General features: G+C 45.4%; 3 protein-coding genes and 1 long non-coding RNA gene across 4 annotated transcripts in view; 3 read left to right on the plus strand and 1 right to left on the minus strand.

Annotated features, from left to right (window-relative positions):
* The window catches only part of erich1 (glutamate rich 1), a 7,948-nt gene extending 5,596 nt beyond the window's left edge, over positions 1-2,352 (plus strand). The window contains exons 4-6 of the mRNA XM_006800621.3: positions 1-108; positions 540-722; positions 2,115-2,352. The exon at positions 1-108 is cut by the window's left edge and continues 276 nt beyond it. Coding sequence (XP_006800684.3) covers positions 1-108; positions 540-722; positions 2,115-2,212 — 389 coding nt within the window. The 3' untranslated portion in view covers positions 2,213-2,352. The remainder of the gene's footprint in view (positions 109-539; positions 723-2,114) is intronic.
* Positions 1-9,981, minus strand: part of LOC148097120 (uncharacterized) — a 28,101-nt gene extending 18,120 nt beyond the window's left edge. Inside the window, exon 1 of the long non-coding RNA XR_015716956.1 lies at positions 9,892-9,981. This is a non-coding gene — a long non-coding RNA (uncharacterized LOC148097120). The remainder of the gene's footprint in view (positions 1-9,891) is intronic.
* LOC118454904 (uncharacterized) lies at positions 5,547-9,104 on the plus strand. Its single transcript, XM_035912028.2, has 2 exons — positions 5,547-5,754; positions 6,585-9,104. Exons 1-2 carry the CDS (start codon positions 5,704-5,706, stop codon positions 6,867-6,869), a joined length of 336 nt encoding a protein of 111 aa, XP_035767921.1. The 5' UTR covers positions 5,547-5,703; the 3' UTR covers positions 6,870-9,104.
* A 1,563-nt stretch (positions 9,982-11,544) lies between the features above and the next one.
* On the plus strand, positions 11,545-27,306 carry LOC102796385 (uncharacterized). The gene is made up of 12 exons (XM_087833103.1): positions 11,545-12,188; positions 12,739-12,872; positions 14,701-15,297; positions 15,537-15,589; positions 22,507-23,048; positions 23,265-23,361; positions 23,457-23,520; positions 24,145-24,205; positions 24,368-24,464; positions 25,968-26,084; positions 26,166-26,225; positions 26,313-27,306. The coding sequence occupies exons 2-12, from the start codon at positions 12,833-12,835 to the stop codon at positions 26,400-26,402; spliced, it is 1,818 nt and encodes a 605-aa protein (XP_087689229.1). The 5' UTR covers positions 11,545-12,188; positions 12,739-12,832; the 3' UTR covers positions 26,403-27,306.
* Positions 27,307-27,330: the final 24 nt, after the last annotated feature.

Genomic DNA, 27,330 nt, shown 5'->3' on the forward strand with positions numbered 1-27,330 from the left:
AAAAAGATGGAGAGGAGGAGGAGGAGGAGGGGCAGGAGGAAGACGAGAGGAGAGCAGCTGAGGTGTCAGACTTCCTCAGGACAACGATGGAAACGTATTTGTCAGATTGTAAGTAGGGACCACTTGTACTTGCCTTCTTGGATGAAGCTCATGTTCTCAGCGTTACACCTTGTAGGCATCCCTAATGCTCACGGTGATTTTAGTTTCTAATGTTTTATTTATTTGGGTTTATTTTGGATGCTAATGTGCAAACATCCTACACTGCATTGTTAAATGCAGATTACTGAGAAATGAACGTGTTTTCAGTGAAAATGAAAGCCTTCCATACGTGTTAGAAAAGCACGAAAAATGAGAGAAACTAGTAACAAAGTTATTTTTTAATGTAAATAAAGTTGAAGAGTCTTCTTTATATTTGGTCAGTGCATGATCACCGTGTGTACGTTAAAGAAATAGGCATTTATTGGTCCTTTTGATGTTTTATAAAACACTTAATTTGATGTTGAAGGCTTCTTTTTAACAGACCACTTGTCCTTCCTCAGCCTCGTCGCGTGCTTCCATGACCCCTGACCTGTCTGCTACAGTGGACGGCCTTCTGGGCGGCAAACCTAACTCAGTCCTGAAGCAGCTGCACAGTCTCAAGACACTTGTTCAGCAAACGGACACAGAAAAGCTCGAAAAAGCTCTGAAGGAGCTCTGCAGCAACTCCTGCTGCATGTCTGCAGGTCAGTAAAAACTCACAAATACAGAGATTTTTCCTTTGAATGACAGGCCTGTGTTTATTGTTGTCTCGCTGGTTCATGCATCCACGCCTACAGTAGGCTCTTCTTGCTGGAACCTGCCCGAGCGCTTCGTCGGGCCCGTCCCTGCAGGTTAACGCTCGCCTCCCAGTGTTAGGGGGCAAACGCCGATTAGGATTGTTTGCCGGTTACCTGCCCTGACTTGTCTCATTCAGCCTTCACCTGTACGCACCTGCCCCTGACTTACTGACCGTGAGTAACGAACATGTTTTAACTCGCCTCCACTCTCAGCAGTCAAAATAGCGCCTACGTCCCCCGACGCGGTTTCATCTGCCGAGTGTGTGTTTACGCATTAGGCAGCTAGCTGGCTGCATAATAGGATCAGCAGGGACTTTTCTGCTGTCACGCGCACAAGTGCAGGCATGTGAGAATGAGACCGAGAGGCGAGCCAGGGGATTCAGGCCAACGCCATGTCGGCGGCCACAAAGTGACGCTTGTCTGCCCCTTCCCCGTAACCCTGACGACGCTGTGTAAAAACCACCATAGTCCACCATAGATCCTGCCGTCCCCTCTCCGTACAGCTGCTCCACAGCTGCCTGAAAGCTTTTCTAACCCCCCCGTGCTCCCAGCTCTCTCATAATGAGTCATGCTTCAGTTCGCTGTTTTTAAATGCTGCTGTTTTTAATTCCGGCGTGCCGGCAGATCGCGTCGGAGCAGACGAGTGTCTGTCGAGCTAAACACCAGGCGCACTTTTGATTCGGCTGCTATGGTTCAATTCCACTCAGCTTATCTGAGTGTTGGAGGCAAAGGCCCCGGCCTTTCTGCTGCATCTCGCTTCACATTCATCAGTCCCCGCAGTACGGAAATTTAAAACAATTAAACTTCTTAATAACATCCACCTTGTTCAGGGAGCATTCGGTATTTTAAAGTAACCTACATTCAGTGACTTGCAGGAGCTAATCCATGTGCATGCGTGCTTTTAAAGCCCCTCAGGTGAATTCACTAAAGCTCTCCTCACTCTGTCTACCCTTGTAGTGGCAATCAATTGGCTGCAGGAGCAGCTCTAAAGCAGATTTCCCTTAAGCATATTTTGCTGCACCCTGGAGTTTCTCACAAATGACATTGGATTGACTGCTCCGCCTTTTGTGTTGTCCATTTTGCTTTCTGCAAAGGCTAAATATATTCTTCTAACAGTAGCGAGTAAAAGGAATTTGTCTTGTTAGGGGTTTGGATACGTGCATGCGGGGGGAAGGAAGCAGATTTTGATGCATTATGCCAAAAATACACCAGCAAGTGAATCTCTTTTGTGAGTGTTCCTGTGGTTTTGTGTTGTCAGCAGTAACTGAAATGTTTCGCTCTGTCTCCTTGTGTTTGTAGAGGAAACCGCGGCAGTCGTTACACTCTTCCAATACTGGATCACAGACATTCTTCCCATGCAGACAAGAAGACTCGTGCTTTCTCCAACACACCCATGAGCCTGCCAGTCGAACAGACGCAGAGACACTACTGAAGAATAATTTCTACCAAGACTTTTCTTTTTGCTCGTACACAGCGTTTGTAAACGATGGACTTCCTTTCAATGCATGAAAAGTTTTATTAAATTCTAAATATGTCATTTTTGAATCTGTGCCCAGTCTATTCTTACACCGTCTCCTCCGTTTGCAAGAGGAAAACAAAGCCGGTTAATCCTGAGCCAGACAAATCCTTCCGCCCATCGTCAGTAAGGCCAAAGTTGTCTTTATCGACCAAACTTTTACTTCGCCACGCTTGTTTAGCGTTTCTGTCATTTTAAATAAATGAAACATTTTATTGGTGTTAGCCTGACAACCCCCCCATCACATCTTACCCCCTAATTGCCAGAAGAGCAAATGTCAGTTCTACCTCAAGCATCAGTATTGTTTGCAGATGTTCGACATTTAAACCCAGCCGTTAACCTAATAGCTCCTCAATTATCTCCAGTACACTCCCCACCAATCCATTACTGCTCAGCTGTGCCGTGCGCCTCTTCATATTTGCACTTCTGGATAACCACACTGAAATGATGTCTTCAGGGCAGTTCTACTAATGGGATGTATGCATATATTCATTATGCTGGTGAATGATAAGGGACAGTAATTAGTGCCATTACATAATCCCCAAAGCTACTCTCCTTTTTTCTAACTATATGCTAAATATGCCAGAACATTGTTGTTGATGGACCTTTTAAACCAGTACCACCCAGGGAGTCGGTGGCTTAACCTTCTGCATCACAATACCTGTCTGCAGCTCAGCTATTTTAATGCATTAACCCATCGTGCAATGCCAAGGGACGAGTTCAGGAAAAGGACAGAGATTTATCTCAGCTGGACAGTGACTTTTTGATGGCATGAGGGAGAGCTGTCTGCCGTGTCCGGCTTTAGAGGAACAATTGCTCCAAACCGGGAATGCACCAGTAGACACCGACAGGTTATATCATACACTGTGATACACACCCTGAGTGTATGCGTGTATGACTGAACAATTAGCACGAGGGCTGCCATCTGTGGCCTCCATTCATGGATGGATGCACCAGGTGCTGCATCTGATGGGAGCTCATGGGCTCATTATGCAGACATTAGCCAGAGGAGAGAATAAGGGCACATGCTTAAGATAATATAACAGTGCTCATTCAGAGATTAGTGCATTTCCTCAGCCATGCTTAATGGCTCCAAGGATTGCAGTCCAGACCCGAACGTCTCAAAGACTGTAAGGTGGATTGTTTTTAAGTTCAGCTCAGTATAAATCCTAACATCTTTGATAATCCCCAAGGATTTCCTGCACTTCTGAAAGCAGGTTACTTTTTCCACACATCCACAGAAAAGTTTAAACTTCTAAAGAATTGAGAGATATCCCTGGATTCGAGACAGCGAGGCTTACCGTTTGTCTATCCTCTCAAAAGTGGCCCGTGAGCCAGTTGCAGACCTTTTAAGGGAGTTTTTGTGAAGGTTGCGTGTGTAGCTACTCAAAACAAGACTGATCAAAGCAGAGCTAACCTTAATAATATTCATAAGTGCAGCTGATGTGAAGAAAATGGGAAGAGCAGGACATCTGCTAATCAGAAGGTTGGTAGTTTGATCCGTGGTTGCTCCAGTCTGCATCCTCCTTTTCCCCAGATTTGAAGGATGGGTCGGTGTATCCTTCGTGGCCCAACCTTTCCCAGAATTCAGCCAATTCCAATGGTGGCAGCTACTTAGTTTTAATAAACTAAATGATATATGAGTCACTTAGAGCAGCGGTCTCCAACCTTTTTTGCGCCACGGACCGGTTTATGCCCGACGATATTTTCATGGACCGGCCTTTAAGGTGTCGCGGATAAATACAACAAAATAAAACTAGTACCGGTATCGAAAAAATGAAGATTTATTCATAACACACGTGAAAAGACCCAGGAAAACCGTGTAAACGATAAAAACGATAACAAAATAACGCTGAAAACCGATAAAAACCCTGAAAACTATACATTTCACACCTGAGCCTCAACTCTCGCGGCCCGGTACCAAACGACTCACGGACCGGTACCGGTCCGAGGCCCGGGGGTTGGGGACCGCTGACTTAGATAACTTTAAAAAGTTATTGTTTGGCTTTTTTCCTAGTGTTTTATTTGTTCCTGAGTAAATCAGTTTGGTGAGATTAAAGTTATAGTTTTTACACATCTGAATAAACGTCAAACAGAAAATTGATCAAACAGAAGTGTGAGAATTTACTCCAGTGTCCTGATATATTTTAGATAGCAAGACGGCCGAGTCTATCAGACTCCACCAAGACAATCTGCAAATTTCATTAAAAGTATAATAAACTATCATCTTGTCTTTATTTTCAGTCAGCAGTCCTGGTTTAACCCCATCCTGACATTCATATTCGAGGTTTCCTGGGAAATGTCTCTGTTTAAATATTCAATAGAATATCAGTTTGTGATTTGACATTTTCTCACACAGCATTTTAAGTGCTATATTGTCTCTGTGCTTAAAGCCCGGTGGGCATCACAAGTTTCCATGACATCATGACTTTGCAGTATTATTGCCAGAGTTTGAGATTATTCATGGATGCGTGAGTCAGGAGGCACAATTGGTTCCTGTTACTAGAGACGGGAAGAAGGTCATTGTTGGTAACTCTCACCGGAGAGAATTCCTCCCGTCCACCGAGAGCGACGTTATCGGCGCAGCTACCTCATTATAAGACCTCGCTCTGCACCCGGGACCCCGAAGCCAGGAAGGATATTAAAGCTTAAAGAAAGTTGCTGACGCAGCTGGAGAGGCCACTTTCAACATCAACACACAAAAAACATTCAAATCAACTCACTTGGCAGACTTAAATGGGCTCTGGACTGTAAATGACTTCACCTCTTCAGTGTGGGCCTTTTAAAGGAAATGCTGAAGTCAGAAGTGCTTTACAGCTGATGCTAATGTGCCTGCATAATCAACAAGTTCTTATTCATCATTTTTGACTTTGTTTTGGCATCAAACTGAAAACAAAATATTCTGCATATAATTCAGACACACATCACTACTCTCTATACATTTTATAAAAACCTTGATTATGTTTATAGTTTGATTGAGGTGCAGAAATTTGCAAAACAGTCGCACATATTTAAATATGATTTCGCTCAGTTTGTATTCTTCGGCAAAAGAAGAAGCGAGGATCACCTTTCCCTACACGTCCACCCGTCTGACTTCTTTGTCCCTGTGTGCCAGCTCATGTAATCCCCTTAGGCTCACCACCTGCAGCTGTCCTATTATGTAAAGTCAGGAAGGAGACGTTATAAGGGCTGACCAGACTGTCCTGCCTCAGACAGCTGAGCTTAGGTGTGCGAACACCCGGACAAACCCTCTATCTCAGTGGGTTTCCCGTCCTGGGAGTCCAGGGAGAGGAGCTTGAGATAGAGACTGCCAGGAGTCGTCTGGCCTTTAATTCATCTGATTTAGCAGGAAGACCAGCGTGGGAAGCTCAGATGTTTTTCAGGCTCCCAAGACTCACTCCCGGCTACATCAGGCTGCTGCAGGTGAGTGTGAGTCTTTGGTCGGTTCTAAAGGTTTCAGGTGAATATTTAAGAAAATAAGTTTTTCTTTTCTTAGATTTTAAGTTTTACTGACAAATGCAAGCCTTTAAAATAAAAAGTAGTGCTTTAGTGTGGGATTCATACAGGGGTTAGCATGCTCTGTCTCTGCTGAACCACTGCAGAGGGAGGCTGATGATCTGAGAGCAACTGCTGATAAAATGTTTGCAAGGTGCTGTTTTTATGGGTTCGTGCAGAGTTTTATTGACAGTTACAAATCATACAGCACGCTTGCTTCACTAAGCCTCGTGCTGCTATTGTGCAGCCATTTTTCTGTGCATTGTCTCAACAGATTCGGTTGTGACAAGATGATGAAACAGTGCTATCTTATTATATACGCACACACCACAATATTTTCAGGCTGCTGTTCCAGTAATTGTAGAACGGCTTATATTTTAGCTCAACAGTAGTAGTGTTTATCACAAACAATAGAGAAATCCAAGCCTGCGACAGTCCGTTGCATTGTAAGTGGAAATGGGAAGTGGTTCAGCGAGCTGCAGGAATGGCTTCTTAACTGCCTGTGACACAGCTCCATTAGAAACTATGAAGTTTCTATTATTTGCTCCTCCACGTGCTTTATAATTGTCAAGGGCCCACGGAGGAAATTGTCCATGTCGCAAAATAGATGAGCTTTTCGTTTGTCGAAAGAGACGGGCCACAATTTAGTAAATGAGAAAAGATGAGGTTTTAATCTCTCCGGGATTGCTGGGAGCACCAGCTGGAGCTGAGGTGTGCATGTTGCGCCTCGCTTATCGCATTTGTTACTTTTCTTTCAGACGCAGGCCTACCATAATGTGGCCGTGACGCCTCCGGCGGAGAAGACCGTGCCTGGTATGGCTATGCTGCTGGGAGCCGTTGGGATCGGGATGTGCGGCTACAGCTCCAAGCAGTTGGCCCTCTACCATCGGCCCTCTTCCCGCGTCCTGCAGTGGATCGGCACGCACACCGACGCCAGTGCAGTGCCACACAGGATCCCCGTCCTGGATGCGACTCGCCGGGCCGGTGCCTACCAGGAGATCCCACCTCCCTCGTTCGTTGGCGACAAAGTTCCCTCAAATTAGTCTGTGGTGATAGTTTGGCCGGCACCATAGGTTGAGTTCTGGTAACTACGCTCGGTCATGTCTAAGATTGTAGCTATGCCGGCCCATTGCACCAATGCGGCCCATGTGCTCTCTGAAGACATGCTGCTGTGGATATCTGACTGAACCTATGTGTTGGCGCGAAATAAGAAACAGTATCGTGAAGAGATCGGTAACAATAGTTCACATTCTACTGGATTGGTTCACTTATTCACTAATAACTAGGCCGTTTAATGCACAGAGAGGGCACTAAGCAGCATGAATGATGGGATGAGTACGTAACTGGTGCTGAAACTGTGGCTGAATGTGGCTTGAATGAGCTAGCATGACTAATTTGGAGGCATTGTGTGTCTTTTCGAGTTAAAGAGGTAAAAAGAGAGTGATGCTTGGCAGCGCTCCTCTGTACACAGATGGTTGGCATCTCTCTCTCTCTGACCTCCTTTCCATCTTTTCCCAGGCAGAAAGCCATGTGTAAGTGCTTGAGCAGCCCATCCTTGCCCATGACTTCAATTGATTTCCTCTGAGGAGGAGCAGGTGCCATCCATCAACAAGCCTTGGCATCTTTTGGTGTAGTGTGCATTGGCTGTCAATCGAAAAGAGAGCGGTCGAAGACATAGGTTGGCTTTGGGGCTGAGTCGAAACCGGTGCGTCTATTCTGAGGACTTTAAATTCTCTGAGGATTCGGTCAGAGTGGTAAAGCAGAGGATGCTTTTGTGGCTTGAAAACGGCTCTTTTATCAGAAGAAAGTGGATCTGTTATCAAAGCGTGGGCCGTGTAAACAACAATTGCACAAATACACTTTGATGAGACGTCGCAGGTGGCGGGTAAGCAAGGTAAAGTGGTGATTTCTGCAGGATAAGTCTGTGCCCTCCGTGGGGATTAACCCTGGTGGAAAACCATTCCTGGTGCACACACTCATTAACCTAATCTGGTATTAGAGGGTCAAGGACCTGTAAACAGTTCCTGTGCGTCCAAATATTGTGCCATTCCCCCTGCAGTGTCCACCGTTTGTCTCGCTGTCAGATATGGATGGACGAGTCTAGAGGTGGTGTTTTCATTCGTGTTAACACCAAATAAAATGTACCTGAAAGAGCGGAGCTGAGACTCGGCGAGACACTGAGCGTGGTTGAGAATGCGCGCTGTGCCTTATTGATTGCACAAGGTTATACTGTCATCATCTACCGGCTATTAAATTGAGCCAGTATACTTGAGATTTATCAGATATGGAGATGGTACAAGGTAGGCAACAGAGGGAGGAGGACGCTCCCATTCTCCAAAGGAGGATGTAAGAAAGTTTAGTGTTTCGTCAGTTAGAGGTCAGCCAGACCTTGCAGTCCACGTTCTCATAGCCAAAAAGCCGTCCTTGTCGCTCTGCCAAATTGGACAAGTGGCTAGTTGTGGCAGGTTGGGAGTTTTTAATGCCCCAGTAGTGACCCACCAGTATTCTAGCACAGAGGGTCACCAACAAAATGTTCGTAATCCACTCAGGAGCGGGCTAATGGCTCCAACTGGCATCGGATGTTGGACAGTTGCTCACCTTATTCTGGACTGAGGCTGACACCTACAAACAATTTCACAATTGGGTTATAAGGAGCAGGAATGCTCTGGAGGAAACCAAACAGATAGCGCTCAGAATTACAGACACGTTTGACTAAAATGTTCTCCACCTGTTTGAAAATTCGGATCTGAAATAATTGGCCGTGCTTTCACTGAACTGCAGACTGCGGTCGCATTCAGGCACTGCCCTCCTGGGAGTTTCAGAATCAATGTGGACATGGGCTGGAAGCTGTGTAATGCACCTAGCTGCTTTTGATGGATTCTCTTTATACTGCAACAGTGCACAGTGAGCACAGAGAACTGCGAAAACCTATTGATCTCAATAAGAGAGTGAAGGAGGAGAGCTTGTCTCCTGGCTGCAGCCGGTTCCTGTTTCACTCGGCATTGTGCAGTTTATGAGGAGAAACTGCCGAGATAGAGCACTGAATAATGGGGATGCTCGAAAACACGTTAGCTCTCGGATTAAAAATGCAAGGGATGTTTGAAAGCACAGTATTCATCTGTCACACATCAGCGCTCATCCATTAGCGTCTGTGAAGCTCTACAAACTTGACTTTAGCTGTGCCCATTAAAGGAGACTTTTGTTCTGTTAGTAAAGTCATTAATATTTAATGAAAAGATGTTGGACTAGATTCATGAAATAAAAGCACTTTAGTCACAGCTGTGGCTCAGATTGTTTCTGTGCAATTATGTGAGATGAAATTGCTCTTTTTGTACCAAGAAATAAATGTTTTAGTCAAGATTCAATTCATGCTGTTTTGGTGTAATTATGCTTCAAGAGATGTGACAGAATTTTACCACAGGAATCACGGCCCTGATGACCTAATCATGAGATAAACTTGTAAGACTGCAGAGAGAGGACAAACGCTGATATCCTGGTACTGTGACAGACACAGCGTGCAGTGGAAGACCAGAGGCTGTAGACAGACTCACACCGACCAGCACATGCTGCTTTTAAATATTTTAGTCAAACACTTGTGCAGATACGTCACAGGGGCTCAACCCGCAACACAGCCGTATTAAATATCTGATGAACAGTGTTGGGAAGGTTACTTTCAAAATGTATTCCATTACAGATTACAGATTACATGCCCCAAAATGTATTCTGTAACGTATTCCGTTACGTTACTCAATGAGAGTAACGTATTCTGAATACTTTGGATTACTTAATATATTATCATGCTGTTTACAACTACATGAATGTACTATTGCTGTGATTTATTACTGTTACTGAAGGTCCGCGGCTCTGAACCGTAGTAAAGGGACCTCTGGCTAATACGGTGGGTTCGTGTCGGCTCGTAGACGAAAACTAGCTTTACTTTGTTGTCTGGGTCAACTTTGCTAGCAGAGACAGAGAGAGGCGTTGAAAGGCTGCTCCAACAGAACTTATTGTTTTTGGAGGAAAACACGAACACGGTGTACAGTCGAGTCTTAATAGCTTACTTACAGCTGGGCTCGTCAGGCTCTCTTCTTGGCTGCAGTGGTTATTATTATATTTACATGCTTCCAGCTCCCGTTTTTGCTCCATGACAGCTCGTACTTTTCCTTTTTCTCCCTCCCTCGCTCACAGACACATAACGGGTATGGCAGTCCATTCTCCCTGCAGCACGGACTACACTGCCCATGATGCTACATTCTTTAGAGCTATACCTGTAGCATTCTGCCTATTAGCTTAGCACAACAACAACAAAAAGGCTTCTCTCACCCAGGAAACATGCAGAGAGAGAGAGTGTCACCCTGTAACCATGACAACAGTAACGCTGCCGCCTGGAACAACAGAACGTAGCTGTCAAACAAAACCCAAACAGTCCTGACCCGCCACAATATGAAACAGGGAAGTACCGCCGTGTAATCCATTTATTTCAACAAAGTAACTGTATTCTAAATACCACCTTTTTAAACGGTAACTGTAACGGAATACAGTTACTCATATTTTGTATTTTAAATACGTAACGGCGGTACATGTATTCCGTTACTCCCCAACACTGTTGATGAAGCCAGGCTCTTCCTCCTGTTTCATCTTCACAAACTTTATTTGGAGAGATTTGTTGTTTTTGACTGAACACTGAAGCAAACTTGTCATCAGTGTGTGGTGGATTTTTGCTAAACAACTAAGATCAGTGGTGTTACCCCCCTGGCAGTGAGAGAAGGGTTACCAACAGACATCTCAACAATGTCATTTCATGTGGAGTCACGATAAAAGTCAAACTATAGTTGGCCTTAAAAGCAGCTACGACCTCCTTACAGATTATACAAATATCGCTTTTTATTATTAATGCAACAGTTTATCAGTGGGGCTCATAGCCCGTCCACGTTTACAAGCCACATTGTAGCATCAGTGTTGTGCAGGCTGAATGTTCAATAATGTGATAAAGAGTTCAGGTTTTTTAAAAAATAATAAAGAGTTCTTTGTTTTTCTGTCACCGCAGGAGGAAAGTGACAAAAAAGGAATAAATGAATACAAAAACAAATAAATAATCAGCTAAACTTCCATTTAAAAAAGTAGCATCAGCTCAGAATTTCAGTCTTTGTATCTCTGCTTACTATGAATGAGCCCATTCACAGCATATGCTGCTTACATGTGTTTGCCCAGCATCTGTAGTTGTGGTCAGAAGTTTGCATGCACTGAATGAATTTCATGGTAATTTTGGGGCTTTTAATGATTCCTTTGAATTATCCTTTTTCCACAGTGGAACGACTGTACAGCAACTTTCATGAGTTTAAAAAAAACAGTCATTAAGTGCACAAGTTTGAGTTTATTTGGGATTTTTTCTGATCCACAAAACCTCAAATATATAAGTACACCCCACTGATAATATTTGGTTAAATGCCTCTTAGCAAGGTTGACACAGGTTGATTTAATTTGATATATATATATATATCAAATATATATATATATATATATATATATATTTCAAAATTTATAGATTCAAAGATTTGGCCATATGGGCGATTAGTTTAATTAGTAATCTCCTGTGTGTATGCCAGCTTTTAAATAAAAATGTCCAGACCAGAGCTGCTGTGTCTACATATGTGATCTTTTAATGTTTTTGTCACTAATGTTTATGCGTAACTTTAGTTTTGCGTAACTGTGGTTTATTTCTTATTGTGTGCATGAGTTAGTCAGAATTAAACTATAAAAAAATGACCGCATTAGTGCAAAAGCGTAACCAGGAAATAGTTTGAAACACTCAGGACTGAATCATCCCAGGACTCACCGGAGTTATGTGGGAGCTAAACTCTCACCGCGTGAATAGTTGGAGAAATATTTGTAAATATTTGTAAAGTCGGTTCACTGTTCAGCCCGGGGCTGTATGGCACAGCGGGTCAGTGGGTCATCCGCTCAAAGCAGTGAGCGGAACACATCCCAGAGGCGACAGCAACAGGTTTGTCCTCGCACAGCCTAACTGTGCCCTCCAGTGGACACGTCCGGTGGATATCGGAGACATTGGTCATCTGCGGTCAGAGTTCACTTCGACTCTTTCTGAGGACTAAAGCCACACGTCTTTGCTTCTTTATCGAGAAGCTCCCAGGAGTAAAATGCTGCTTGGACCTGACTTTGTCCAACAGCTGCTGCTTTTGCGTTTGTCCATCTGCCCTCGGCGCCTCTCCGTGAAGGAACAGCGGGGCAGTGCGCTTGGCTGAGCAGCGCTGGAGAAAGCGGGTCGTGGAGAAGAAGAAGAAGAAGCAGAGTTTCCCAAACGCAGAACCGGAGGATCTGGGATCGATTCTAACCTGTCCAAGGTTTGTACCCACTATTGTTGCCTTTTCACATTAAAGGTGTGACTTTTGAGTGATTTTTTCCACTCTCAGTGAAGAACTTAAATCGAGTTTGTGGCTGAAAGTTTTTCTCGCGCGTTTGTGGCGCAAACCTGTGACTCTAGAAGAACGATGTTAGGTCTTAGTGAACCTCACTGGTTTAACTGCCAGTTTAAACTCGTGGGTGCGTCTCGGTGACTCGGTTTGCAGTTTCTGTGGGTCTGGGGCGCGTTTCTCGTCCTTTTCCACTCACCGAGCACTTACACCGACGTGCCAACAGCTTTCTGCCTCATGCGGCCACACTGTAGCGTCCTGCCTGTACGTCTGATCTCACTCTGGTGTTTCAGCCTCATTATGTAAAGGTACTGATTTTACTATCATTCAAATGAGCCTCCGTGTAAACTTCCTCAGTCCGCCATCAGTGTGAGCGAGGTTGTGTTCACTGGGTTATTTCTCAGCTGGATAAAAGTGCACGACTTCACCCTTTGCTGGATGTACTCTCTCTCACTGTGTGTGTGTGTGTGTGTGTGTGTAGGTCACCTCCTCTCCATCTCTTTGGTCTGGTCTGAGTGAAAGTGCAACAAGCACCTGCAGGGCCACATCACTGGCCCCAACCCTATTACTGCAGAATGGGCAACTTTTCCACCAAGGACAGCCACGGACCCACAGGTAGGTCACCCCTCAAACACACACACACACACACACAAACACACACACACTTAATTTACTTTCTTTAAACCAGCTCTGGCAGAATCGGCTCCCTTGAACTTTCCATGCTGTGTCTGAAAGGTTTGGCAGTGCGCACAGATGGCTGTGGTGTGTTGGCCTCGTGTTTTGAATTGTTTTGAGAAATTTCCAGGAAATCGCAAACATCTGATTCATGAAGTACACGGAAATCGGACGCATGATACCAGAAAAGTGCACGTACTAGAATTCCCAAAAAGTGAAGGTGGATGAAGAGTAATCATGAAACTGAAGGCAGCAGAGAGAAGCAAGTGGAAAAGCTGTAGGTGTGTGAATGTGTGTGTGTGTGTGTGTGTGTGCTGAGTTGCAGCAGGAATCTTGGCAGCTCTCCTGTGTTGCTCAGTGAGTGGTCATTCTCCTCGCGTCCCCGTGTGATTCGTTCTGCCGGGCCAGCTGTGATGAATCGGCAGAATTCCCCAGCTCAGCACAAGGGCAGCGGATTAATCATAGGAAGTCTAATGCCATCTGACACACACACACACACACACACACACTCTCATTCAGTCAACTTGCCACCCATGCACATGGTTGGACGAGCGCATTAAGGTCTGGAATGAAGAAATAAAGAGAAGGCTTGGCTTGAGAGTCCTATTAAACAGTCCTGTCATTCTTTCTCGGTGACTTGGCCGTGCAGCAGGTGGTGCATAACTTTGCAAATGTTCAAGTGCTGATCTTACATCACTAAAGAAAGAAAACGAAGGAACAAAAACATTCATTTTGTTCATAGTGAAGCTTTTGTCCAAACAAGGAAAATGAGCAGGGAAGAGAAGGAAACGCTGCCTACGGGTTCCCATCGCCTCGGGAGTTCTTAACGCTGGCTTGTTGTGACAGGCGGGGAATGCCAAAAAGTGGAACTCATCATGTGTCGAGTCTGAAAATGAATCGGTAACGGAGTGCTGCAAATACGTGGGAATTGTTTGTCCTGTGTCTGCACGTGTTCCTGAATCGGGAGCAGTGGTATGGATGAGCAGCGCTAGAGGAATGCTTGTATTACAGCATTCATCGTCAGGGGCAGGGCCCGGGCATTGTGCTGGTCAGCGAAGGCCGTGTTGTTCAGTCAACTCGCTAGATGATGTGTTCAGCGCCAGCATGCCTGACTGCTGACGACTGACTGCTTTCTTACTTCGTTCTGCGTCCGCTTCAGTTGTTGTGTTTTCCTTCAGTCTGTGTGACCGAGTCACAGATGGAGGCTGTGATTCTGTCACACATGTATGCGACGACTGCTCATGGTCAGAGTTTCAGATACGGAGGTCATCGTATGTGCAAATACTCTCTAAGAGCTCTAAACTGCTGCAAACACCCAGTGTTGGACTTGCGTGATGTGAAGAGATCATGATGTGAGGACGTGTGCTCCACCCACCTGTTCTTCTAACCTTCTGTTCACAATCAGGAGCAAAGTTTCTTAAAGAAAGAGGAGCTAAAACTGCTTCTTTCAGATAGCGGGTGAGCTAAGCGGCTGCACCAAGGCTCAGTATGAGAAAAGTGGACTATTTTAAACAAAGTTATTGCAGTACGGTCCAAAAATAAAAGTCGGGCCTGGAAATGAGCACAAACTTTAAAGTCCTGCTCCACTCATGAAGTTAAAACCAGAGACCAGGATATGAAATTATTTCAAGAATTGTTCTTAAATTGATGTCTTGTGTGGAAAACGGCTGACAGAAATTATTATTCAGCTCAGTTTTTCCCATATTTAGATGCAGTCTTCAATCACAATTTGATTTTCTCATTTTCTCTCAAATCTGTTGTTTTCTAGGGGCTCAGGTGGACAGTTTCCACACTCCACCTACTACTCCACAGAACGACGGTGCTGTTTTCACAACCAGTGCTCCCCAGCTTCCGTCGTCCCCTACCATCTTAGTTTCGTCTCTACCTCCAGTACCGGTCACCACTGGCAAGAAATCGCAGCATGGCACGCCAACTACTCCCAGCGCTCGCAGTCCCCCTCCGGATTGGAAGCCTCGTCCGCCGGTCAGCGCAAACAGCTCCGTGGTTAGCGCTGGAGTTAACCCGGCGAACAGCAAGCCAGCCGGTGCTGTGGCCGTGAGTGAGAAAGCTACTGTAGGGAGGAATGGTGGTCCTCCTACTTCTACACCCAGGATTCCTGTCACCCCAGAGAAGAGCGTGCCTGTCAGTCCTATAAAGAGCCCCTCGTCTCTGTGTAGTGCCTCACCTGTGGTGGGCAGATCTTTGGGGCAAAACTGGAGAGAAAGGGACAGTGGTCTGAGTCAGTCTCTGCCGCAGTGTCAGGAAACGAAGGACGGCCAAAGCGAGGAACTGGAGAAGTTGCTGGAGGAGTGTAAGCTAGCTCTGGGAATCACTGCCAGTGAGGACGGGAGCACAAACACAGCAGGTGAGAGTGAAATCAGCCTTATTATTATAGTACTAGTATTTGAAATTTCTAAATATCTCCTCCCTAAATAAGCACTGCAGTAACCCCCCCAGCAGGCTTGTTGTTTGAGTGCTACAACTCTGCATTTCGATGTGGGCCGAACGTTTGTCTGTTTTAAGAAGGGCAAGTCAATTTCCTTGACATTCTTTGTGTTTTATATGCATGTGATGCTGCCTGACATTTCTGTGACCTTCCCTCAGAGATACTGAAGCATCTGCTGACAGAAGTGAAGAGTCTGAAGAGTACATTAGAGGTGAGATGAGCTTGAAAGTTTTCTCCTCGGACACCGACCGTGCACTTAACTCTTCCCCCCAAAGAGACGTTATCCCGTCATTCTCTATAAACTAAAGTTTGCATATGAATATGGCAACATTTTGGAGTGAGGAGCTTTGGTACTGGATGCCTTCTAGTCGTAATGACCAGGCTCCAGCCCCCGTGAAGGATGCGTTTGCCTAAATCCCAATAAATTGACTTTTTAAACTTCTTGTATGATGACAGGAAGTCTTTGCTTTGATATCCACCGGCTAGATTATAAGCTGTGACCGTAAACATTTCATCTGGGATCCCACTGCCAGTCTTGTTGTTTAAAGCTTCTTTTTTTCATCCTGTAATTAGTCCTGTGTTTTATTTACACGATGCACCTTTGTTGCAGCAAAACTGAGTGAGTAAAGTACATGCATTTGTAAACAGGAAGTGATGTGCAGGTCAGTGTAATATGACCTGTGAGCTAAGAGGTAACACTAACACATACGGTACCATCACAGCCCACACTTTGCTCCCCTTTAACGACAACAGAGTCTTCAAGTGGAGTCTGCTTCACCCCCCGGGGGCTGCAGCTGTGCTAATGAAGGTCTTCCTGTCCTTCCACAGGAGGAAAGTCGTTCAGATTATTTTCTGTCCAACAAGATAGTTTATCAAGGACGCTCGCCTTTGATATCAGAGGCAGCTGCACATGATTGTTGGTCCTTCTGATGAGACAACATGCGACTGTTGTCGCTGCTGTATAAATAAAAATGAACTGAACTGAACGGCAAACACAAAAGGGTTAATAATGATGAAGACGTGACTTTCAACCTGAAAGGTGGCGCCTGTTCACGAGAGACTCTCCGGCTACGTTCGATATGGATAAAATCAAATTCTGCAGCGCTTCTTTAGTTCATTTCTCCTTCATTCTGCGATCTTAGGAGGACGGTGATATTCTTGAGTAATTTCCTGTCAGTTATTCGTTCCGATTCCTGACCCTCCCTTATGAGGATTGTAGCCAGAGGCTTCCAGCTTCCTCTAGATCTGCCACAGATTACGACAGCTGGACTATGACACAACGGCGCCCCTCCCCGTCCCCATCGCATTTTCTTCTCTTTCTTCTCTCCTCCCCGTCCTCTCGTCTGCTCTTTTATTTTTCTCATGTATTTGAATTCTTTTAATTGAACTGCGCACGTCATCGTTTTTACCTTCCAGCTCGTCTATTGCGCGCCTCCTTGATGTCAGCTCTGCCTATTTAATATTCAAACTGTCCAAACACTCCTTTCTTTACTTTGTCTTTCTTCCACTTTCCCACATCCTTGTAAACGACCTAGAAATATAAGCCTCGCACGGTCCAGCTGAAGCTCAGAGGGACTGTGGTATAACGCAGCGAGAGGGCTCAGTGTTATGGAAATCATGGCAATCCAAACCCGTGTTTACACGAGCCCTCTGTAGGACGATATAAGCTAGCCAGAGCTCAGCTCTATGAACCCTCCCTGCCTGCTCTGCAGTGCCGACATCCTTTGTGTGGAGAGCCGGAGAAGGGGAGTGCAGGGCGGAGGAGGGGGTTCACATTCGGCCGTTTCCAAGACAAAACTTGTTTTGTTTTGTGCTGTGGTGAGGTAGAAGGGCTGCAGCTTGCAGTGACCCACTGGCCATGTTTTGTGCGTGTGCACATGAAAGACTTACAAACACATGCACCAGAGGCCTCCCCCCTCCCCTCAGCCCCCAGCTGGGCCTGTTGACCGCTCCACCCTGAGCACAAGACTGAAATGAGCGATGGCTCTCCCTCTCTTCCTTCCTCTGGATGCCTTCAGCCCCCCCTCTCCTCTATTCTGCATTCACCATCCATCTTTTCGTCTGACCCCACCTCGCTTAAGCCGTTTCCTCTTCAGATCTGACCCCATTTTTGACCCCTTTTTTCTCGTAATTTAAGTAGCTGTTATTTTTCCAGTCACATTCAGACAGATAAGCCTCCCTGATGTGCTTTCTTCATCTGTCCTCAGCACTGCTTTTCCTAATGCTCCTTATCTGTCTCTGTCTACCCGGCAGCAATAATGTATTTTCCATTTCTTTGTAGTTAAACTGAATTCTAAAGAAAGCCACATGATTGCCCATTGTGCAACGAACTGCTAAGGATGTTATCGAATGTAGCATCTGTTTGTGCTTATGAGCATGACAAGCTTTCAGGTTTCTTAACCAGCAAAAATGCAAATACTGCAATCGTGGCTGTTGTGGGGGTGGATGGTCAGATTTGTGTTCCCTGCTGGAGTCGATCTCAAAGCATTTGGAATCAGTTCCAGGTGAACGCTGGCCGAGATTTCCTGAAATGATCTCCAGGTTCTCTCTGTTCACTTTGCTCCTTGACAGTCTGCTGCAGTGAAACAGGCCGTGCATGTGGACGCCACGGATCACATGTAGACTGATGGGAGAAGGGGTTAAATATGCAACTCTCTCGTTAGGTTGTGGTTAAGTTATGTTTGAGCATCATTTGCAGAGTTTTTTGGCCATTTTGCACTGCACATCTGGGAGGGAAATGTGTCTTAATATATTTGAATTCACACCACAGCTTGTTGAAAGCTGGAGAGAGCAGTAATCACAGAGTTGGGATGATTCCCCAAGTTAGAGTGGGCGTGGAGGTGAAGTAGGGACACAGAGTAGTAAACACAGCACAAATCTTCAAGTGTGCAGGACTCAGATTTGCATCTAGAGCAGGGGTGGGCAATCTCAGTCCACGAGGGCCGGTGTCCTGCAGGTTTTAGATGTGTCCTCGAACCAACACGGCTGATTTAAACGGCTAAATTAGCTCCTCAACATGTCTTCAGTTCTCCAGAGGCCTGGTAACGAACTAATCATGTGATTCAGGTGTGTTGACCCAGGGTGAGATCTAAAACCTGCAGGACACCGGCCCCCTGATCTAGAGTATAGACGTGTATGCCTGTACTACATCTGGTCCTGCAGCAGGGCATGAGGCCGGGTCCTGGGGGAGCGAGCGAGCGTTTTAGTCCTGACAGTCCACACCCTTATCTCAGTGTTAACTGAGGAGCACCCCTTCCTGTTTCCTTAAACACACGCTCCAGTTGGCGTCCACATCTAGATAACAAAGACTCTGCAAAGACAGAGTTCTTTAAGTCCACGCGGGTGTTTTTAATAATCCTAAATATAGACTCGGAGAACTCCGAACAGGATTCGCTATCCTGCTGATTTCCGAGGAGAGTGTGCTTCGGCTTAACCTGAGTATATGGATACGTGTTGGAGAATGAAACGGTGTGGTTTGATGTTGATGTGAAAGAACAGGGGAGGTGTGTGTCTGTGGGAGAGAGGAAAGCAACGTGATACGCATGTGTATGTGTGCGCGCATGCATCAGGAGTAATCAGGTCCAGCTGTGGTCTTGAGTCAGTGGTCAGATGAGGGAACGGCTTGGCTCAGACTCGCCTCCTCCTCCACATCTTCATCCATTCTTCATCTAATTACCACCCTTCCCGATCCCTCCACTCCTCCTCCCAGCTTACATTTCTCCACAGTCTGTGAACTCCCTTTCCTTAAATCTGTGTGTGATTCCAACAACTTCTATTGTCCTCCCTGTCTTCTCTGACTTTTTTCCACATCCCTCTGTTTTTCTTTTATGATGTTGGTCGCTTAACATTTTTTAATAGTCTGGTATCGTTTACCTCTTGGCTTCATTGGCTCCGAGTGCCTGTTTTGATGTCTGGGGGTAGTGTTTGTGCATGTCTGCTGCTACAGGACTTTAAGAATGAAAGCTGGAAGCGTTTTGTTACATCACGAAGATATGAAACTGAATCCGAGTTGGGATTTAGTTTTCCCATGTCAAGAAAAAAACAGTTTTTGGATCCCAGCCACACCGATGGTGTCGCAGAAGGCAGTTTCACAATGTGATCTTTGGTCCGGCTCCCAAAACGTTGCTTACATTTGCTTTGTTTTTCTGTTTGTGTCGGAGCTTGTTCGGCTTCGAGTCGTTTTTTTTCCCTCCAAGAATGATTTTAAAAACGAGCAGACCACTTTTTGTTCTCATGATCGAGTTTTGCCCCATTTGAGTTGGCTTGCCAGCTCCACTCCCCCCTCGGCTTGCTGAGGCCTGCCGCTCGCTTCAGCTCAACTTGTCGTCTAATGAGGGCCAAATGGATATTTGATAGTTTATTTGATTGCAGTCATTCTGCGGAAAGCTGAGCTGTTTCATTTTTGTCTGATTAACTTAAAGTCAACTTTAATCATCTGGATTCTTTATGGCATTGTTGTGAAAATAATTTGGATTGCGTGGATTATCCATTACATTTTTATTATATTTCTCTCAGTCCTGATCAAAAGTTTAAGGCCACTTGAAAGATGGCCAAAAAAAACATATTTTGTAGGGCTGCACGATTTTGCATAAAATGAGAATCACGATTTTTTTTGGCTTAGAATTGAGATCACGATTCTCTCACGATTTTCTTTTCCAATATAAATATTTATTCCATCCATCCATCCATCTTCATCCGCTTTATCCGGGGCCGGGTCGCGGGGGCAGCAGCCTAAGCAAAGAGGCCCAGACCTCCCTCTCCCCAGCCACCTCCTCCAGCTCATCCGGGGGAACACCAAGGCGTTCCCAGGCCAGCCGAGAGATATAATCTCTCCAGCGTGTCCTGGGTCTGCCCCGGGGCCTCCTCCCGGTGGGACATGCCTGGAACACCTCACCCAGGAGGCGCCCAGGGGGCATCCTTACCAGATGCCCAAACCACCTCAGCTGGCTCCTTTCGATGTGGAGAAGCAGCGGCTCTACTCTGAGCCCCTCCCGGATGGCCGAACTTCTCACCCTATCTCTAAGGGAGATGCCAGCCACCCTTCGGAGGAAGCTCATTTCCGCCGCTTGTATCCGCGATCTCGTCCTTTCGGTCACTACCCACAGCTCGTGGCCATAGGTGAGGGTAGGGACGTAGATCGACCGGTAAATTGAGAGCTTCGCTTTTACACTCAGCTCCCTCTTCACCACGACGGACCGGTGCAGCGTCTGCATTACTGCAGCTGCAGCCCCAATCCGTCTGTCGATCTCCGGCTCCCTTCTCCCATCACTCGCGAGCGCGAGTGATGTTAAATATTTATTGCGCTTATTAACTGCACATCAACTTCGTAACAGTTGAGACTGAACATAAAAACAATAAATAAACAAAAACAACAAATGTCTCACATTTTGTCGTTGCTGCAAAATGTTGTACTGCTTGAAATTGCGTCTCCACCGTTGCTCGACACTGCGTGTATAGAGCAGGTAGTGCAACAATAGAAAAATAGTTGCGGGACGGAACTGTGTAGCGTTTGTCTAGGTGTTGATCGTTTTCCTAAATCCCTCGTTTTGCACGAGTGGGAGATACGGCTCCCACAGCGGGAGATATGGCTCCCACAGTGTTGATGGAGCCATATCTTTGGTCAGGTGATAAGTGATAGCCTCCGTAATTTCTTTGTGCCTGCGGGAGGTCGACGGGTAAAGGGAAGCGCTGTATAAGGTTCCCGTTATTGATGTTTGGGTGGTTGACCGGGACGGATTTTCTCCTGTCACTTTCTCGTCATCCCTGACGTGCTCTCCGTTGCAGTGTTGCCAACTCCACAGTAAGGAAAATCGCTATTGGCTATCATAAAAGTCGCTAGAAGTCGCTAAATTACGTCATCGCCTAATTTGCATAATTGGTCATGCTAATGTAATTGTAATCTATGTTGTTGGAGAGAGAAATAACATCGTGGAAGAGACATAAAGTCAGTAAAAAACGTCTTAAATCCATTTATAATTTATATCTTTTAGCAATTATTGTTTTTTTTAATGTCACAATTCCAACCCTGCTCCTTTATCCGGGCCTGGACCGGCAGAAGTGACCCGAAATAGGCACTCTGGTGGAGTTACTTTGTGTGTGTTTATAAGTAGTTTTAAACCTTGTGATCCACAAAACAGCATAACAGTAAAAGAAGAACTGACTGCGTTACAGTCAGTGCGGGAGCAGCGGCTTCGCTCATGCGCGATTCATTTGCAGTTTGGACGCACAGGTGTGAACGTCTCCTGCCCTGATAGCAGCTGGGGGAGGACTATCCTCCGCCTGGGAGCGCTTTGGCACGGGTGAGGTGCCCAAGACAGCACCGCTGCTTATTGAGAGTAAGAGCGATACGCGTTTTGACGTCAAAAAGTCATAAATAAGTTTCCAATAACACCAGAAAAAGTCGCCAGATTTGTCGCTAGTCGCGCTTTAGGAAAAAAAAGTCGCTAAGGGGGTCTGAAAACTCGCTACATATAGCGACAAAGTCGCTAAGTTGGCAACACTGCTCCGTTGTTTTTTCCCTGCCAATTTTAGCAGCCCGCTTCTGTATCACGTGGTATAAGGCTCCGCCCTTGTCGTTTGTTGAGCAGGAAGAGTGAGCGCTTGTTTTCATGCAGATTATGTCCCGGATCAAAATGCGGTACAATCGTTGTCGTCTTTTTTTTTTTTTTTTTTTTTTTTTTAAATCGTTGTCATTTGGAAATGAGATCGCACATAAGTATGAATCGAGATCGCGATTTTCTAACGATTAATCGTGCAGCCCTAATATTTTGCATGGTTTGATCTTAACAAGGTTGCAAGTCAAGCTTCACCATACAACAAGAAGAAAGAGTGAGACAAAACATTTTGTTGAGCATGTAATTTATTGAAACTAAAACAGGCCGTTTTACAGCTGCTCAAACCCGTGCCTTTAAAGGGCCAAATCTGTGCAAAAATGTGGATCTATTGTCATTTTCTGTCATGAAATTCTGATGGCAAAGGCAAAAAATCTTTTCCTTAATCTTCCCCCTGTGGTTTGAACTTTTGATCGGGACTGTATTATTTACAAAACTTATAGCCGCCCAATCAGCTTCTGCTGCACTTGTTTAGCAGATTTTCCTGCTAATAAAGTACCCTCTGTTTGCTTTCCAGTCAGAGCGTGGCGAATGGCTGCAGTTCCAGGGTGACCTGCAGGTGGCGGTGGCGGTGGCAGATCGCCTGAGAGCTGAGGCAGAAGAGGAGTTGACGACAATCCGAACAGCCCACAAAGACATTGAGAGGGAGCTGTCTGCTGCCCAGCAGAGACAGAAAGAGGCTGATGTGCAGCTGGTTACTCTGAGGGAAGAGTTGAAGGAGAGCAGGCAAAAACTGGCTAATCTCACCAAGGTCCAGGGCAAAAGGGAAGCCCAGGAACCTTGTCATGAACCTGAGAAGCCAAATGGAGAATCTAACAAGTCTGAGAGCAAAGAAGAAAGCCACAGAGGCAGGGAGAGGGCGGTGTACAGGTTAGGAAGAGAAGGGCTGGAACGTAAGAGTCAGAACGAGGTGGTGAAGAATGTCGCTGACGAAGAGGCGAAAACAGACTGTAAAGATGTGACTAAGCGCTACCTGAGAAATGTGACCAATGAGGACAGGAACAGAGAGGCGGTGCGATCCAGTGAAACACGCAGGATGGTGACTACAGAGAGGTCAAGGTGAGAAAACGGTTCGAGCCTAAGCGTACGTCTGTGGAACTCATCTCTGCTAACAATCACCAAACTCGGTCAGGACTGTGGCTGTGCTTTCTCTATAACGTACTGCATTAAGTCGACCACTTGAAACGAATTTAAACAGTCCAATCTACACGTGGAGCGTGAAGCAGCTGTGTCAGGAGAGTTGATTTGGTTTGTTTTATCCATTCTTTGCTGCAGAAGCCTGTCCAGGTTACCCAGCTCCTCAGAATCCAACACCATGCTGAACGGCACCTCCCAGCCCAGTTCTGCTGCAACAGCTGCTGCTGCAAACAAGGTGGGACTCATACACAGGAAGTGGCTTCATTAGGGTCTGCTTGTTAATGAAGACATGCATATACCTAATTAGATACTTTTTTTTTTCTTTAAAAGAACTTGTTGCAATTAAGAGGTCGAAATCTGGACTGGCAGGACGGCAGGTCGAGCAGTGACGCAGGTGAGCCCACCCACGCCTCATACTACTAAGGAACAACGTTTTTAACCATAGTCTCCATGTAAACGATGGGATTCAACCTCATTTTGTTAATTCATTCATAATTTTTAGACTCAAAGTGACCATATTTAGATTATTTACCCCTTACATGGTTCTGAGCAAAGGCTGGAGGCCAAAAGCTTTTTGTGTCTTACTGTAAACATGTTTAGTTTCTGATGTAAATTTGGGCGTCTTAGAGATCTGAGAGCAAGTTTGCTTTAAAGGTCATCTTTGACTCTTTTCTTTTACCTTTTCAGCCTTGCTGCACTTTAATTTCCTGTCGAGGTTTTTGCTGTTAGCAGCCTGTCATTATGTGCTGCATAGTGTTGTGGTACAAGCTAATGACATGAAAGTACAGCCCTGTTGTTGTTTCTTTTCAGCTGATATCTCTCCCACACAATAGATTTATTCATTCTTTCTTCGTATTCTGGCGTTAGGTCGTTTTAAAAGGTTTTAAATTACTTTTAAATACAAACATTTACAAAAAGAGCCTTTAACCGTGTAGATGTTTGTGTTGTGCTGTGACTAAGCCTTCCTGCACTGGATGCTTGCTGGTGTGTAACGCAGGGTTGTTTCTTGTCTCTGCAGGAAAATGTGAGGAGTCTTTAAACAAGTACAATTCAGCCCTCACCGAGTTGCCGCCCACCAAGTGAGTCCACAGCGACGCTCTGTGAACAGTCACATCCTTTATAAATCGAATGACTTGTTTGGACTGAAGCAAAATAGATCGTGAAGCTTAAGTAGAGGAAACGCTTCTCGTGCGACGTCCAGTTTGCTCTACTGTAACTGACTCGAGCGTGCGCGTTTTCAGGTCTCAGGATGGATTCAACCTGCTGCTGCGTCGCCACGGAGGCTCAAAGAGAAACTCGCTGCTCCGCTGGTGTCAGAGTCGAACCCAAGGCTACAAGGTGACCCTCAAGATGCTTTTATATGTAGTTCAGTTTACAGGTGTGTTTGGGTTCGTGGTCATAATCTCTAAATCTCCACCACGTATTCCAAACTCTTAAACATTCAAGAAACCTGCAAGGCTGCACCTGTGCTCCCACTCCACAAAGACGGGGACCCGAGTGATTTAAATTATTACTGCCGCTGACACTGGTTCTGGAAACTTTTACCCTCAGGATTAAATCATGTGACAGATCAATGGCTCCATTGTTTCCAGTAATAACTGAAACTCGGTAACCATTAGTATTGAACCTGTCAAAAGCATCTGATCCTGTCATTTTAGTAGAAAAAGTGTTTTTAGATTATCTCTCTGGTAGAACTACAGAGGTGTTCCCCAGGGGTCCATCCTTGGGCCCTTTGAATTCACTCTGTATACAAACAATATTATATCTGCCCCTCATAGAAAGTTTGTATACATTCACTAGTCAAAAGATCATTGTAATAATTCATAATTTGCACACTTAAATATGGTGATATTATTGATATGCATCTTTCTTCATCGGCCTTGAAGCCTCGTGATTCTGTGATCATGAGAAAAGTGAATGGCTCGCTGAACTGTGTGTTTATCTACAGCTTACTAACTTCTGACTACAGTTAAATACATGTTTACAGTATCAGGTCACATAGAAGAGCCACCTCCACAGGACAAGATTCAGCAGTTCATCTGCATCTAAAGGTCAAAGGTCACTCTTTCGAGGATGCTAACGTTCACATTTTGGACAGAGAGGACAGATGGTTTGAAAGAGGAGTGAAAGAAGCATCCATGTCCACTGTGAGCGACCATCTTTGAACAGAGGCGGTGGTTTACGACACCAACTCTCTGCCATCTATAATCCAGTTTTGAGTTTCCCTCCCCAGACGCCTTAACGCCCACTCACATCCTGGGCCATCTGACCTCAGGAATTCACATGATAGGGTGGGGCCAGGTTTCACAATGAACTCACCCGAAACTCTGGCTGATTGGGACCCACACCCAGTTCCACACCTTGGCTCAGGCGATTAGAGGATCATCAGGGGGTCCTTTTGTCCCTCTGTGGGGGGAAACTCCCACTAGGTTTAAATCTGGGACTCTCCACCATTTGACCTTAGAACTGAAGAAGCTTCTCGGATGAAGGTGAAACGTCTTCAAGTAACTTAAAGAAGTCCAGACGCTTTTCTTTGCAGCTCCTTTGACTACGATGACCTGGATGACTGAGAACCTTCACAGACACAGTATCAGGTCACATACATGTTGACATTAGCTGGCCCTTTTATTCACACTGAACTTGAAAAACCAATTTGAATAAGATCCGAGCTGCCAAAACTTATGAGACTGCCCTCTTTTCTTTTCTTATAATAATCTGTGAACATGTGTCTGAGCTTTTGCACATTTGTTTATAGACCTGTTTAAATAAAGGACTTAATAACAGAGGTAGTTTAACACTGAAGTAATGAACATAATAGATTTTTGTATCCTCTTCATGCAGAACATCGACATCACCAACTTCAGCAGCAGCTGGGCCGACGGCCTGGCGTTCTGTGCCGTCTACCACACCTACCTCCCCTCACATATCCCTTACAGCACCCTCGGCCCCGAGAACAAGGTAGTGCCGGTTCCTGAGTGACTGATGGGACGAAGCGACTTGTTTGCGTTAAACTTATCGATTTTACTTCCTTCGTTGTAGAAAGAGAATCTCAGTCTAGCGTTCAAAACAGGAGAGAGCGTCGGGATTGCGCAGTCTCTGGTAAGACTTTGTTTTAACCAGCTTCCCATTTTACACACACACGAAACAGATTTTTGTTTGTCGTGCTCATAAATGTCTCTTTAACAGACAGTGGAGGAGATGCTGAGGGCGGGCGGTCCTGACTGGCAGCGGGTTCTGAGCTACGTGGAGAGCATGTACCGCCACTTTGAGATGTAGCTGCTGGAGGTGCTGTCGAACGGTCCCGCCACAGACGACGCTTCAGAAACGCTGTCAAAGAAGCATAGTTCATCATGATTGTTCCCTGAATACTGCTTTTGCTGGGTGGAAACAGCTGTCACAAAAGCCTGTAACCAAAGGATGTAAGCACAGATGGGTGTGAGCTGTGTGCACTCGTTTCTGTTCACATGCAAAAGTCACATCTTAGCGTTTAAAGTGGATATTATCGTGACCGCCTTGTGGAAATTCTGGTTATGTGGAACCTTTTTAGCATCTTTCTATTAAAGTTTGTACACGAGTTGCTGTAAATGTCTCCACACTGGTACTTCACAGTCAGAAAGTACTGTATTAGGTCTTCCATGAAATCTATAATCTTTGGCTTTTATATGTGATGCTTTGCAAGGATTCCACATGTGTTTGGACATTTGAGCACTGTGTAAATACGCACTTTTGTCAGCACTTTGATGTCAGAATGTAATGTGCAGTAGTTTTGTAAAGGCTGTGTGGGCGTTCAGCTGCAAGGCCTCAGTCCAGGCACAGACGTGTCTGATGATTTATCTTGGATAAAGTTTCAGTTTTTCAGTAAAAGTTGGCGTTTCCTCACATAAAACACGTGTAGTCAAAATTTCAAAGTACTAACGAGAGAGCCGGTGCTGTTAAGTTGCTCAGGGATGTGCGTTAAAGCAAATACAAGCCTCCACGAGATCGCACATCCGGTTTCAACATCTCGCATCACACCTGCATCCTCGCTGATGCGCATCTGGTATTTTTACGACGTGTTGAAAACTGTTGACAAAGTTGTGCGTGCCAAAATGAATCAAGTGCTCCTTACTTTGTAAGATATGTTTGTATTTAACTAGTGTGAAGAATTATACCAAAGAAATAAACAGTTTATTTGGATGAAGTGGCGCCGTGAGTCTTGTTTACT

Source organism: Neolamprologus brichardi, chromosome 19 (assembly GCF_056152115.1).
Source record: "Neolamprologus brichardi isolate AB-2024 chromosome 19, ASM5615211v1, whole genome shotgun sequence".
Taxonomy (NCBI): Eukaryota; Metazoa; Chordata; class Actinopteri; order Cichliformes; family Cichlidae; genus Neolamprologus; species Neolamprologus brichardi.

Excerpts from the sequence above, each read along its gene's own strand:
- LOC118454904 (XM_035912028.2), top strand. The coding sequence starts at position 5,704 with ATGTTTTTCAGGCTCCCAAGACTCACTCCCGGCTACATCAGGCTGCTG. Across the intron at positions 5,755-6,584 it reads GCTACATCAGGCTGCTGCAG|ACGCAGGCCTACCATAATGT; the intron begins GTGAGTGTGAGT and ends CTTTTCTTTCAG.
- LOC102796385 (XM_087833103.1), top strand. The coding sequence starts at position 12,833 with ATGGGCAACTTTTCCACCAAGGACAGCCACGGACCCACAG. Across the intron at positions 23,049-23,264 it reads GTGACTACAGAGAGGTCAAG|AAGCCTGTCCAGGTTACCCA; the intron begins GTGAGAAAACGG and ends TCTTTGCTGCAG. Across the intron at positions 23,362-23,456 it reads CAGCTGCTGCTGCAAACAAG|AACTTGTTGCAATTAAGAGG; the intron begins GTGGGACTCATA and ends TTTCTTTAAAAG.